This window comes from Talpa europaea, assembly GCF_964194135.1.
Source record: "Talpa europaea genome assembly, chromosome: 10".
Lineage (NCBI taxonomy): Eukaryota > Metazoa > Chordata > Mammalia > Eulipotyphla > Talpidae > Talpa > Talpa europaea.
Genome location: NC_140077.1, coordinates 71,631,053 through 71,644,747, shown reverse-complemented (window position 1 = coordinate 71,644,747; position 13,695 = coordinate 71,631,053). Strand labels below are relative to the sequence as shown.

Genomic DNA, 13,695 nt, shown 5'->3' with positions numbered 1-13,695 from the left:
GTCACATCCTTTATCCAGAGATATAATCAGTAATCTCTTCTACAAGTTTTCTTAGAGGAGGGAGGTGTTAAATTAATCCAGCCTCAGAGCTGCCTTAGAGTGGGAGGAAGTGCGATGCTACCTGAGAAATTCCAAGGGCGTTTCAATCCTCACCTGAAGGAGCTCACTTCCTTTATCACCCAGGCGCACACACACACACACACACACATACTCACATATAAAGTTAGATGTCTCTCAGCATAAGATAGACTTGTAGGAACCCAGAAGCAGCAGCCCTTCCTAAGCTCAGGTAAGAGACTGCCCTCTCTCTATACTACTCACAGTTTGGGGATCAACCCAAACCTCCTAATCATTGAGCTAGATACGTTCATGTCCTGTCTAAAGGAGCCCTTTCTACTAGGACAAAAATCTTCTAGAGGATAGGAATTGCCATGTTTATCTTTGTCCTCCAAAAGCTAGCATAATATTTAAGACAGTGAGTGCTCAGTACATGCTGATTGAATTGGTGAATTTAACATATATTTACTAGACACTCTCTGTATCATCAATCTCTGCTTAAAGGAAATTGATCTCTCACTATGTGCTGGTGGTATAAATCATGTCTCTTTTTACTTAAATGTCAAAACAGGTTTCTGGGGTAATTTTAATGATCACAATTTGGGGCTAAGGAAACAAAACTCAGGGGTAAGCTGACTTGTTGAAGGTCACGTAGATGTAAGTCACCAACTCATCCAAGTTTACCTGTGACTTTTCCAGTTTTAAAACAGAAAGTCCTGTGTCCTAGGACCCTTCTCAGTCCTGGGCAAACTGAGCCAGCCTACCTCAATGGGAACATGTAGAGCAGGAATTTGGATCTGGTTCACTGTCTCCAAAGCCAGAGTTCTCTATGATGTTTTTTAGCTTGGTTTGTTTATTCCCCTTTTCTACATTTGGCAGTATCTCAGGTGAATGTGAATGTAAAATGTATCTAGCGTATTGCCTGGCACATAGGAAAGTTCAGTCAGTGGTAATGATTATCAGTGTTGTGCGTTATATTTTGGAATCTAAATATACTTTGTTGTTTTATATATATGTATATACATATACAACAATGTTATTTTATATTTAAATATTTTATTTATGCCCTAAAGAAAATGTATTATAATTTTATCTTCCTGGTTTATATATTTCTGAGAAAAAAATTAACCATTAAATATACATAAAACATATATAGCTACAGGTATAGGTTTAGAGCTAGCTAGCTAGACTGAAAGAAATCCTCGTTTCCCTTTTTATCTTAGGTTCTAACATAGCTCAGCAAGGCATTGTCAGTTTCTATTTAAAATGTTTTTTCATCATGGCTTTTTCATTAATTTTCCATTGCCTTAAAATATTATTTATCTTGATTACTGAGACTTTTTAGTGCTTCCCTTAAATTTTGTGCCTGAGATTCACTCACCTCCCCCTATTTCTAGCCTATTACGATTTTATCTTAAAATGCAGCAAACACCGTAAAGTGCCCCCTTTCTGAGCATGCTTACCCCAAGAAAGTGATTTTCCTTCGAGTCTTTCCAACACAGTTGTCCTGGCCTGGTCTTTTTTTTTTCCCCCATGTAGAACAACTGGGGTACAGGCCAGAGATGCAGAGGTGGGAGTGTGGGGGTGAGAGGACTCACCAGAGACGGAGTGGGGAGCAGAACAGGCGGATCTATTGAAATATGCTAAGGGGAGCAGCAGACAAGACAGAAGAAGTCTGCTGCCCCATATGGGTTAACTCCCTGACTAGGGATCGAACTGAGGCATGGAGGTGCTAGTGCTAAGACTTTACCCCTAGGCCACCACGAGGCCCTGACCCGGCCTGGTCTTTGACTCTAGTTACAGAGCCAAGAAAGCTGCTCTTGGATTTGTCCCAGGTGAGCTTGTCTACCTAAAGTTTTCCTAAAGAGGGCACTATGGAGCTCAGCTACCTGGGTAGGGAGAAGAGTGAGGTGGAATTGGGCTGATTGCCCATCAGATCTTGCCTTTCCCTGGCAGCAGGATTGTTATGAAATCATTGACTTTCTATTTGCATTTGAGGCTGAAATAAACCTATTATCCCTAAATAGCCAAACACAGTTACCCTCCATTGGCCTGATGGTGGTTACTAAATCCAGACAATTTCCCCCAAGTGTTTTTGGTGGCTCAGCTATAGCTTCTGTGAGGTTCTGGATCCATCAGTATCCCTGTGGGCTGAGGAGACCAGACGGGTAAGTTACTTTGGCACTTTGGAAGGGAAGACAACAGGAAGACTGCATACGTCAATTCTCCAAAACAAGTTTTGACACTTTCCCTGAAATGTCATCCTCTGTCTACTCACTGCAAGTGCCTAATGCTCCAGGCCTTACCTGCAGGCAGTGATGATGGGGCCAGGATAGGCACAGAATAAAGGAGCTGGAACTTGCAGTGTTAACTCACACACAGATCCAAAGGCTTCTCTTTGAGGAGGCACAGCAGCTTTTCCTAGTAAGGCCAGACAGTGTGAAGTCAGATAAAGCTATTATGTTTTATATGGTGACGGGATTGACTTCTTAAGATATGGGATGGGCAAATCGGTAAGTCATGCTCTCTCCTTTGGATTCCTAGCTCCTTTGGTCTCCAGATTCTGACACAAAATGAAAAGTTCTGGTCTTGCCCTTTGCCTTCTCTGTGCTGTGTTTCATCACTTCTGGACACCTTCTTCTGGGCTGAAGACTTTCTCTTTGGGAAGCTGTATCATCACTACAAACCTTCAGGAAATGCGAAATGGATTTTCTGAGATTCGGGACAGTGTGGTATGTGAGCAAGGTGCCCCCAACTCCTACCTCATGACTGCCTCTCACCTTCTTTACTGGTCTTCCTTTATCCCAAAGCCATGGGATAGTATGACTCCAGAGAGGCACCCTGCAGACTCGCTAGCAGGAGGGTGCATTCCAAAGAAATATCTGTTGTTCATGACTTTAAAGTGTTTTTTTTTTTTTAATAGAGACATGTTTATTTATTTATTTATTTGTTTGTTTGTTTGTTTGTTTGTTTATACATGCACTGGGTACAGTCAGAAGCGCGGGAGGGTGAGAGAATTCACCAGAGCCAGAGTGGGGAGCAGAGCAGGCAGAAGGACCGAAATACACTGCTGAGGGGAGCAGCGGGCGGCAGGAGAGGTCTGCGCACCATGTGGGACCCTCCTCTGGTGGCCGGGGAGCAGCCAGGGATCGAACCTGCGCCGCAGAGGCTGCGGGCAGCTTTGCAACCCAGCGCTCAACCGCTGCGCCACCAGGGAGGCCCTAAAGTGTTTTTGAGAGGGACATTCCCACTAGTCATTACAAGGGGGGGATAAGAGGTCTTGATGTCTAGGACCCTGGCAATAGTCACTGACCTGTCCTTACTTGCCTTGACTTTTTCTCTTTAGCAAGCTAAAGATGAAATCATAGATACCAGAATCTTGAGGAAGACTGAGTCTTTGAGAGATGCAAAGGTATGTGCTTAGCCCAGATAGTTGTGGGAGGAAATGTGAGGGGAGGACAGCTCATTGCTCTGGGTCTTGTCCCTGATTAGCCTCCCCCACCAACATACAACTTTTTTGTAGCCTGCCAATCAGTGCTGCCTCCTCCGCCACATACTGAGACTCTACTTGGAGAGGATATTCAAAAACTATCAGACGCCTGACCACTACACCCTCCGGAAGATCAGTGGTCTTGCCAACTCTTTTCTTACCATCAAGAAGGACCTCCGGCTCTGTGTAAGCATTTTAGGTAATAGGACCTATCTCAGCACATAGCTTCAGTGACTTAGCAACTGAGCTCTTTCTTACCCCATTTAATGGACAGACATGCTGAGTCCAAAAGTTCTAATGATCCATGTTGATCCATGTGACTCGGTAGTAAGAGCTCAGTTTTACTGGCTTTTGGACATATGTGCCATGCAAAAGGTCTATAGAGCTATAAAATACTGGTAATTTGATGTTAATGATAATTATCTATTACCCAAGAAATTATGCTTTTCTGCAGGTAAGATTTCTTGTAGTGTACTAGTGCATGATGTGTTCAGGCAGCTAATCAGCAGGCCATTGGACCCAATCTCAAAGACAGGGTATGACTAGGACCTAGGAATCCAATTTCCTTTTTCAAAGGAGGTCACTGGGTAGGAGCCAGGCCAGAGCTAGGTGGGTGTGCAGGCAAGATGGACATAGTGATCATAAACTCCTTAGGTCCTGCCTGTCTCTAAAATGAATCTGTGGTTCCATATTTTAGCCTGAAAATCTGGCTTCCTCTTTTATTTATTTATTTTTTTCATCTATTTTTTTTTTAATAAATTTTATTGTTATATTCCCCATACAATTGCAGCCCCCCCATTCTGACCCCAATCCCTCCCCTCCCGCCCCCGCCCCCCTAAAAGTGTCTCTGGTTCATAGTTTTTTGTTGATTTTGATTTTCACTTTCTTATAGTTATTCATTTTCCTGGTCCCTTATTTAAGTTTTCTAGATTCCTGCTATGAGTGAGACCATCCGGTATTTTTCTTTTTCTTTTTGGCTTATTTCGCTGAGCATGATCCCTTCCAGCGCCATCCATTCAAAAAAGATAAACACATGCAATTTGCAGCAACATGGCTTCCTCTTTTAGCTGGTGGTTATTTAATTATTTCAAATGATCAGGTCTGAAAGACTTTTCTATAGGAATGGGAATATCTATAGGAATGTGAGTGAAAGAGTAGAATTCCCATGTACTTTGTGTCAATAGCAAGGGCAGTAAATAAGACTAATCTATCATTCTTTGGCATTCTTTTCAGCATGCCCACAGGACATGTCCCTGCAGCGAGGAAGCAATGAAGAAATACAGCCAGATTCTGAGTCACTTCGAGGAGGTATAAGCAATTTTGGACTTGGTTGGGTTGGGATGGATGTTTTTAGAACTGAGAATATAGGGGGTGGTGTGGATATTCATGCTGGTAGAGATCCTGGAGCCCCAGGTTAACAGCTTTCTGAGATCATGGGGACTATCCCTCTGCTTTAACCCAGGAGACACCTATCTAGGCTGCAGAAGGTGATCTCTCTGGAAGATGCTCTAAGAACTAACAGGGATCATAATAATTCTATCCTATCACTCCAGAGACACAATCTCAAAGATAGGCTATGAATAGGACCTAGGAATCCAATTTCCTCTTTTATAGGGGGTTGTGGGAAGGGGTTACACCAGAGCTGGGGTGGGCATGTAAGCAAGATGGACACACTCCAGCTACACAAACAAAATACAATAGTTTTTCATCACTTTAACACTTACACATGCCCTCAAAAATTCACTCAAATTTCAAAGCTATCTTCTCATCTCAATGCCTTTGTACAGATGCCAGGGAGGCCCGGAGTCTACTCCTCAATGACTAATTCCTATTCATCCTTTAAGACTCAGCCTAGACATCATCTCCAGGAAGGTATTGGCTGTTTGTCAGGATTAGGTGCCTCCCCTTCTGTCCTGTGGGGACTTCACCATCTATTAACCACACTATATTTTAATTGCCTGCTTCTGCCTGTGTTCCTCACTTGTCTGTGAATTAGTTGTGAGTAGGGATTGTCCCGTTCATCTCTAAATCTATAGTCAACCGAATGCTTAGCCCAATAAATATTTACTCAGTGGAAGCACAGTAGGCGACTCCTACCTACCCACCTACCTACCTACGTACACACACACACACACACACACTTCTTTTAAACAGTCTAATTACTTTGATCTCTGTGAGTTAAGAGGCGTGTGTTGTAGTCCCAATTATGCCACATTCCTTTCGCTTCCCTTTCACCTCCCCACCACAGATTCCCATGAAGACCAAGGTAATGGTCTCAATGATTTTCTTTTCTCTTGGGAAATCTTGAGGTTCCACAACTTCTGTAAAACTCTGTATTTTGAAAAGAATGTTCTGAGTACAGTCCTCTGGGCATATGCGCCATGCAAAAGGTCTATAGAACTATAAAATACTAGTAATTTGATGTTAATGATAATTATCTATTACCCAAGAAATTATGCTTTTCTGCAGGTAAGAAAAGCCTATGAGAGGATAGGACTGGAGCACATGTTGTGTCTTTGATACTAACCACATAGGTGTGTGTCTTTCAGCTTAACCCTCATGCAGCAGTGGTGAAGGCCTTGGGAGAGCTGGACATTCTTCTGAACTGGATGGAGGAGATGGACTAGGAAGAATGGATGATACTAACAAGCATATTTCTTCCTAACCGAGAGTCCCAGTCTCCAAAATACCTGCTGAAGTTTGACCACAAGTCATCATCTCTTTGTTGCAAAATTTAGTGCTAGTCCCCACGTACATTATTTATTTATTTATTTATTTATTTATTACTTGTTTCCTTATTGTAATTGTTTTTATGTGCTTCGCTTTTAATCTAGGCCATGGTTTTTGTAAGATTCTAGGAATATCTTTTCTATTGTTGAATATATTTATTAGTTTATATATTTATTTATTTTTGTTATTCAACTTAATTCATTCTTGTCCTTGACTTTAAAAAAATTTTTTGCAGATTATATTTATAACCTAAATAGAATTAGTCATATATTTTCAAACAGTAAACAAACCTCCTGAATTCTAAGGGGATGGCTGGGGTTATTCATTCTAATTAAAGTAAGGACATATTTACTTACTACCAATGCTTTCTGAGATATTTAAAGCTGAACCAATGGCTACTAAACATGGGTTGTGAAAGAAAGTCCTAATGTAAAATTACAGACTTGTCTGCAATACTGACTGCCCCACCTAAATTGCCAACCCCACACTTCTATATTATCCAGCTATGGATTCCTATATAGCCAACATGTATTTCTACAAATAAAGGTTTTTACGTGCAATGTCTACTTCTGGTGCTTTGGGATCAGAAACAATGGTGAGAATGAGTTTGAATCTCCTCTCATCCAAAGTCCTCTTGCTTTTTTGGGAAGAAAAATGTCAGTGGGAACTTGGCCTCTCTCCTGCTAAATGCCTTCCCAGCTCTGTCTCCTACTCCATGCACATATCCATCTGATTCCACACCTCTGTCCTCCACATAAAGGGACTGTGACTTCATGAGGAGCCTTGCCCTTCCTCCTTCCTCCTCCTTGGCTGTGAGCACTGTCCTCTCTGAGCCCTGCTCTCTTTCTTGCTTCAGATTCTCAGACTCTTGCATCAGGGGTCTTGATGGCAACACCAACTTTACAATGGGCTCTAGTAATGGGCTAAAAACATGCAGGGGCAGAGTGTAGGTGCAAAGCCTTGGCCAGGGAGCTACACAAACCCTTTCTTGAGGCTTCTCTGTCCCCAGCTTGAATTCTGGCCTCCCCAGGTTTAGCTTATTTCTGGATGATGTCTTTGTCTTTGGCTTTGTGACCAACTATCACATCAGTGCTCCCTTTCAAGGCCCTTTAAACTGAACTTCCCTAGGCTATCAGCGGCCACAATTCTGACCTGGGCTGCCTGCCTCCTTCCTTCCCATCTCACTAGCAACCGTACCTCAGCTTAGAAATAAAGTTTTCCCAGTTTTGGATGGTCAGATTGACGTCAGTCTGAAGCTGGGAATGTCAGTTGTGTCGATGATAAGTTGTGCCGATGCCCTGACTCCCACAGAGAGCTCTTCTCACTGCCTCTGGTTTCTGCTTCCAGCCCTCATCCTGGGCTCTCATTAACTTAAATAATTTTGTTGACTGTTTTGCTCATTATACAAGTAACAACTGCCCAGTAGAGAAAATTGGGATATACAGAGAAACATAAAGAAGAAAATTAGAAGCAGCCATAATGCTACTTCCAACAGACAACTACTCTTAAATATTTAGGAGTATTTTTTCCAGTTCCTTTTTCTTAGGGTCAAATTGTAACTCAACTCTCATTTACCTGAGTGATTTGGATGCAAAACTTAATCTTCTCTGAATTTAATTTCTCCTTCTGAAAAACATAGTGATAATGTCTTCCTTCAGGATGATGGAAGAGAGGGTCTTTTATGTTCCTTTAAAAACAAGACAGGGCCTCCCCTGGTGGCGCAGGTGGTTTAGGGTTTAGCACCGTGCTGTGAAGCTGTCCGCAGCCTCTGCAGCACCAGTTTGATCCCTGCTGGCCAGCAAGCGTCGCACGTGGCGCGGCAGACCTCTCCTGTCTCTTCCGCTGCTCCCCTCAGCAGTGTACTTCATCAGTCTGCCTGTTCCGCTCCCCACTCTGTCTTTGGTGAATCCTCTCACCCTCCTGCGCATCTGGCCTATACCCCGGTTCTTGTATAAATAAATAAATCTTTAAAAAATAATAAAAACAAGACATCTCCCACTTACTGTTTATGGTAGTAACAACTTATCACACTGTATAGGTTTCGGGAGCACATGTTCTCATCTCAGTGACTGTAAATAACCTGCCATCACCAAATGCCCAGTCACTATCCACTACCAGCTAACTGACACCCTCTCTCTACTCCCTTCCCACCTTTTTCTCTGGTAACCACCATTCTATTGTCAGAGTTTAAAGGTTTGTTTTTGTTTTGATTTTCATTTGTTTTCCCCCCTTTATATTTCACAGATGACTGGAATCATATGGTATTTGTCCTTTTCCTTTTGACTTATTTCACTTAGCATAATAATCACCTCAAGGTCTCTCCAAGCCGTCACAAATGGCAAGATTTCATTTTGTTAATGACTGAATAATATTCCATATGTGTACATACCACAATTTCTTTATCCATTCATCCATTGTCAGGCGCTCGGGTTGTTGCCATATCTTGGCTATCGTGAATAGTTCTGCAATGAATATGGGGTACATATTACTTTGCAAATTAGTGTTTTCATATTCTTCAGATAAATACCCCAAAGTAGAATTATTGATCATGCAATAGTTCTATTTTTAATTTTTTGAAGAGTTTCCACAGTTGCTGTATCAGTTCACCCACAAAACAGTGCATGAAGGGCCTCCCTGGTGGCCTAGGAGTTAAGTTTCTGTGCTATCACCACTACAGCCTGTGCCTAAGTTCAATCCCTGGCCAGGGAGCTGACTCATACATAGTGCAGCAGACCTCTCCTGTCTCACCCGCTGCTCTCCTCAGCAGTGTATTTAGTAGATCTGCCTGTTCTGCTCCCACTCTGTCTCTGGAGAATCCTCTCACTCCCTGCACCTCTGGGCTACACCTCAGTTCTTCTACAAAATAAATAAATAAATATTAAAAAATATATCTTAAAAAAAAAACAAAAAAGTGCATGAAGATTCCTTTTCTCCATGTCCTCACTAAAATTTATGACTTCTTGAGTTTTAATATCCTTTCTCATGGTGTGAGGTAACATTTCAATGTGATTTTGATGGTATTTCCCTAATGATAAGTGATACAGAAACTCTTTTCATGTCAGCTGGTCATCTGTATACATTCTTTGGTGAAATCCCTATTTAGATTCGCTGCCTGTTTTTTTCTTCTAAGTGTTTTATGGTTTCAGGTCTTTCATTAAAGTCTCTAATCTATTTTGAGTTTATTTTAGTATGTAGTGTAAGGTAATGGTCTAGTTTCATTCTTTTGCACCTGACTGTCCAGTTTTCTCAGCACCAGTTATTGAAGAGATGTTCCTTGCTACATTGTGTGCTATTGGCTCCTTTGTCATAAATTAGTTGTCCATATATGCGTGGTTTTATTTCTGGATTCATGATTCTTGATCATTGATGTGTGTACCTGTTTTTATTCCAATGCCATCCTGCTTTGATTACTGTGACTTTGTAGTATATTTTGAAGCAAGGGAACATGATACATCATTTTTGTTCTTTTTTCTCAGGATTGGTTTTGCTATTTGTGGTTCCATATAATTTTTAGGACTTTTTGTTCTATATCTGTGAAGAATACCATTGACATCTTAGTAGGGATTATAGTAAATCTGTATAATACTTTAGGTAAAATGGCCATTTTGGCAATATTGATTTTTCCAGTCCATGAGCACAAAATGTCTTTCCCTTGCTTTGTGTCTTCTTCAACTTCTTCTAATTCTAAGAATTTTTTAATTTTCAGTGTAAAGGTTTTTCATTTCTTTTGTCAAATTTATTCCTACGTATATTAATCTTTTAGTTGCAATCATACATGGTATTGTTTTCATTAATTCTCTTTCTGTTAGTTCATTGTTTGTATATAGAAACATCACATATTTTTGTATATTGACTTTGTAGCCAGCAACTTTACTGTATTCATTTATTATTTTCAACAGGTTTTTTTTTTTTTTTTTTTTTGGTTGTGACCTTTAGGGTTTTCTACATATAATATGTCATCTTCAGATAATTACAGTTTTACTCCTGCTTTTTCAATCTGGATAGCTTTTATTTCTTTTTTTTTTAAAGATTTTATTATTATTTATTTATTTATACAAGCACTGGGTACAATCAGAAGCGTGGGAGGGTGAGAGAATTCACCAGAGCCAGAGCGGGGAACAGAATAGGCGGACCAAAGAAATACACCGCTGAGGTGAGCAGCAGTCCCGGCAGGAGAGGTCTGCGTGCCATGTGGGACCCTTGCTGGCAGTCAGGACTCAAACCGGTGCAGCAGAGGCTGGGGGCAGCTTCACAACCCAGCGCTCAACTGCTGCGCCACCGGGCAGGCCCAGCTTTTATTTCTTTTTCTTGCCTATTTGCTTTGACCAGAATTTTCAGTACTATGTTAAATAATAGTGGTGAGAATGGGCGTCCTTTTCTCATTCTTTATCTTAGAGAAAAAGTCTTCAGTTTTTCCCTATTGAATATGATATTGGCTATGGATTTGTCACATATAGCCTCTATTATTTTTAGATGTGTTCCTACTATACCCATTTTTTATTGACTGTTCTTACAAATGGATGCTGAATTTTATCAAATGTCTTTTCTGCATTTATTGAGATGATCTTTATCTTTATCTTTAATTTTTATCTTTTTCTTTAATTTTGTTAACTTGATTAATCACATATATGGATTTGCATATATTGGATGGCGCTTGCTTTCCTAGAATAATTCTCATTATGTTGTGGTATATGATCTTAATGTATTGTTGGATTTTGTTTGTTAATATTCTATTAAAGGTTTTGTATCTATGTTCATCAGAGAAATTGACTTGGAATTTTATTTTTTTGTGCTGTTTTTGTCTGGTTTTGTTATCAATGTTATACTGGCCTCATAATAGGAATTAAGAAGAATTCTTTCCTCTTTGAATTTTTTGAAGAGTTTGAGAAAGATGGCATTAGATTTTCTTTGAATGTTTGGACGAATTTAATATCGAAGTCATCTGAACCTGTACTTTGCTTTGAGGGAGATATTTGATTACTATTTAAATTTCTTTGATAGGTCTGTTCAGATTTTTTTTCTTCATGATTCAGTCTTGGGAAGTTATGATGAGTATGATTCAAGGACTTCATCCATTTCCTTTAGGTTGGCAATTTGTTAGCATTTACATGTTCACAGTAGTCTCTCATGATCATTTTCTTTCAACATTCCTCTTTTCTTCTTAATGAGTCTGGCCAATGATTATTCATTTTTTCAAATAAACAATTTTTCACTTCATTGATCTTTGGATTTTTTTGGTTTTCTATTTTGTTTCTGCTCTGATGATTATTATTTACTTCAGTCTACTAAATTTGGACTTCATTTGTTCTTTTCCTAGTTCCTTTAGGTTAGATTGTTTATTTGAGATTTTTCTTGATTCTTGAGATGAGTCTTTTTTTTCTATAAACATCCCTTTTATTTGTTTATTTAAGATTTATTTATTTTTTTATTTATTTATGCATACGAGAGCTGTGGTATAGGCCAGAGATGCAGGGGGTGAGAGTATTCACCAGAGACAGAGTGGGGAACAGAACAGGCAGACTGACTGAAATACACTGCTGAGGGGAGCAGCGGGCGAGACAGGAGGGGTCTGCCTTACCATGTGGGTTGCTCCCTGACTGGCAGGGGATTGAACTTGTGCTGCAGAGGCTGCAGATTGCTTCATAGCACAGTGCTTAACCACTTGTGCCACCAGGGAGGCCCCTAAACATCCCTTTTAGTACAGCTTTTGTTGCATCTCAAAGATCCTGGTATGTGGTGTTTTCATTCTCATTCATCTCCACATATTTTGACTTCTCATTTGCTTTCTTCAATGATTCAAAAGTTGTTCAGTAACATGTTGTTTAATAGCCACACATTTATGGTCTTTCCATTTTAATTCTTGTAGTTGATCAGAAGAGTCTTGGTGTGATTTGATTCTTCTTAAGTTTATTGAGATTTGTTTCTAAACATGTGATCTATCTTTGAGACTGTTGCATGTGCACTTGATGGGAATGTATGTTCTGCTTCTTTTGGATGGAATATACTATACATATCTGTTATATCCATATGATTTATAGTATCATTTAAAACCAATGTTTCCTTATTTATTTTGTCTGGGACATCTGTCTGTTGATGTAGGTGGGATGCTGATGTCCCCTATTATTGTGATGCTGTCAGTTTCTCCCTTTAGATCAACTAATAGTTGTTTTATATATTTTGGTGCTTGTATGTTGAATGCATATATGTTGAGGATTATGATATCTTCTTCATGGATTGCTCTTATCATTTTACAATGTCCATCTCTATTTTTATTACAGTCTTTGTTTTAAAGTCTATTTTGTGTGATATGAGTATAAGCTTTATTTCACCTCCATTTGCATGGAGCATTTTTTTCTCTCCATCAATTCACTTTTAGTCTGTATGTGTCCTTATTCTTGCAGTAAGTCTCTTGTAGGCAGCATATGGTTGCATCTTTTTTTCTAAAAAAAAATCCATTTAGCCATTTTATGTCATTTGTTTGGAGAGCTTATTCCATTTACCACCACCAAGAGACATTAGATGGCAATGTAAAGGCTAGTTTTACCTACCAAGAACATGCATCTTCTAGATGGGCATGTCTGAAGGTGACCCAAAGAACTGAGGATGAAGTGCCTCCATTTGTTTCCTGGGAAGTATTTAACTCTTCTGAAAGTCTGAGTCATTTGAATCTTTGGTCTTTTGGGATTCCATATAACCATGCTGACATTGATTTGTTATCTCTTTATTTGTGTATTCCTCTCCTGCATGATCCATTGCCTCTTCCAAATCATTTGTCTCTTCTTTTCTTCTACCAGTAATAGGGAATGCAGCAGAGGAGAGGTCAAGCCAGGTTGGAAGTTAAGGGAAAACATCATTTCATAAAGGTGGGATCATGAAGGGGTAGACTCTAGAGAATGATTTACAATTTTCATTTTCAATTGCAATAATTACAATGATTACTTTCATTTATTAAGCACTGATATGCTAGGCACTATACTTGGAACTTCACATATTCTATATTATTTAACCCTTAAAACATCCCTGTGAAGTGTGTAACATTACAGCCAGTTTATTTACATAGAGCTGGTAAGAAATTTGTGCAAAGGCAGAATCAAGTGTCAAAGGCAGCATTCTGTACCACAGCCCTATATGCTTTTGCACTCTATTGCTCTCTTTTCCAAATGCCATATTGTGTTTAAAATCACAGTAGGAAGGAAAATGGTTTTTGTTTCATGGAGATATGAATAAAAATCCTGACTCCGATAATGACTACTTTGGACAAGTGACATAACCATGCTTAGTTTCTTTATGTGCAAAGTGAGGCTCATACTGCCTACCACACTAATTACCACAGCATTTATAGAGCAGTAGGTAGCTTGCACAAGCGTTTATTATGTACTAAGCACTAAGTGTGTGTTTTTTTTAAGATTTATTTTATT

General features: G+C 39.7%; 1 protein-coding gene across 1 annotated transcript; it reads left to right on the top strand.

Annotated features, from left to right (window-relative positions):
- Positions 1–2,630: 2,630 nt before the first annotated feature.
- IL20 (interleukin 20) lies at positions 2,631–6,174 on the top strand (the record flags this gene model as incomplete). Its single annotated transcript, XM_084245520.1, has 5 exons — positions 2,631–2,789; positions 3,404–3,469; positions 3,581–3,733; positions 4,781–4,855; positions 6,097–6,174. 5 exons carry the CDS (start codon positions 2,631–2,633, stop codon positions 6,172–6,174), a joined length of 531 nt encoding a protein of 176 aa, XP_084101646.1.
- Positions 6,175–13,695: the final 7,521 nt, after the last annotated feature.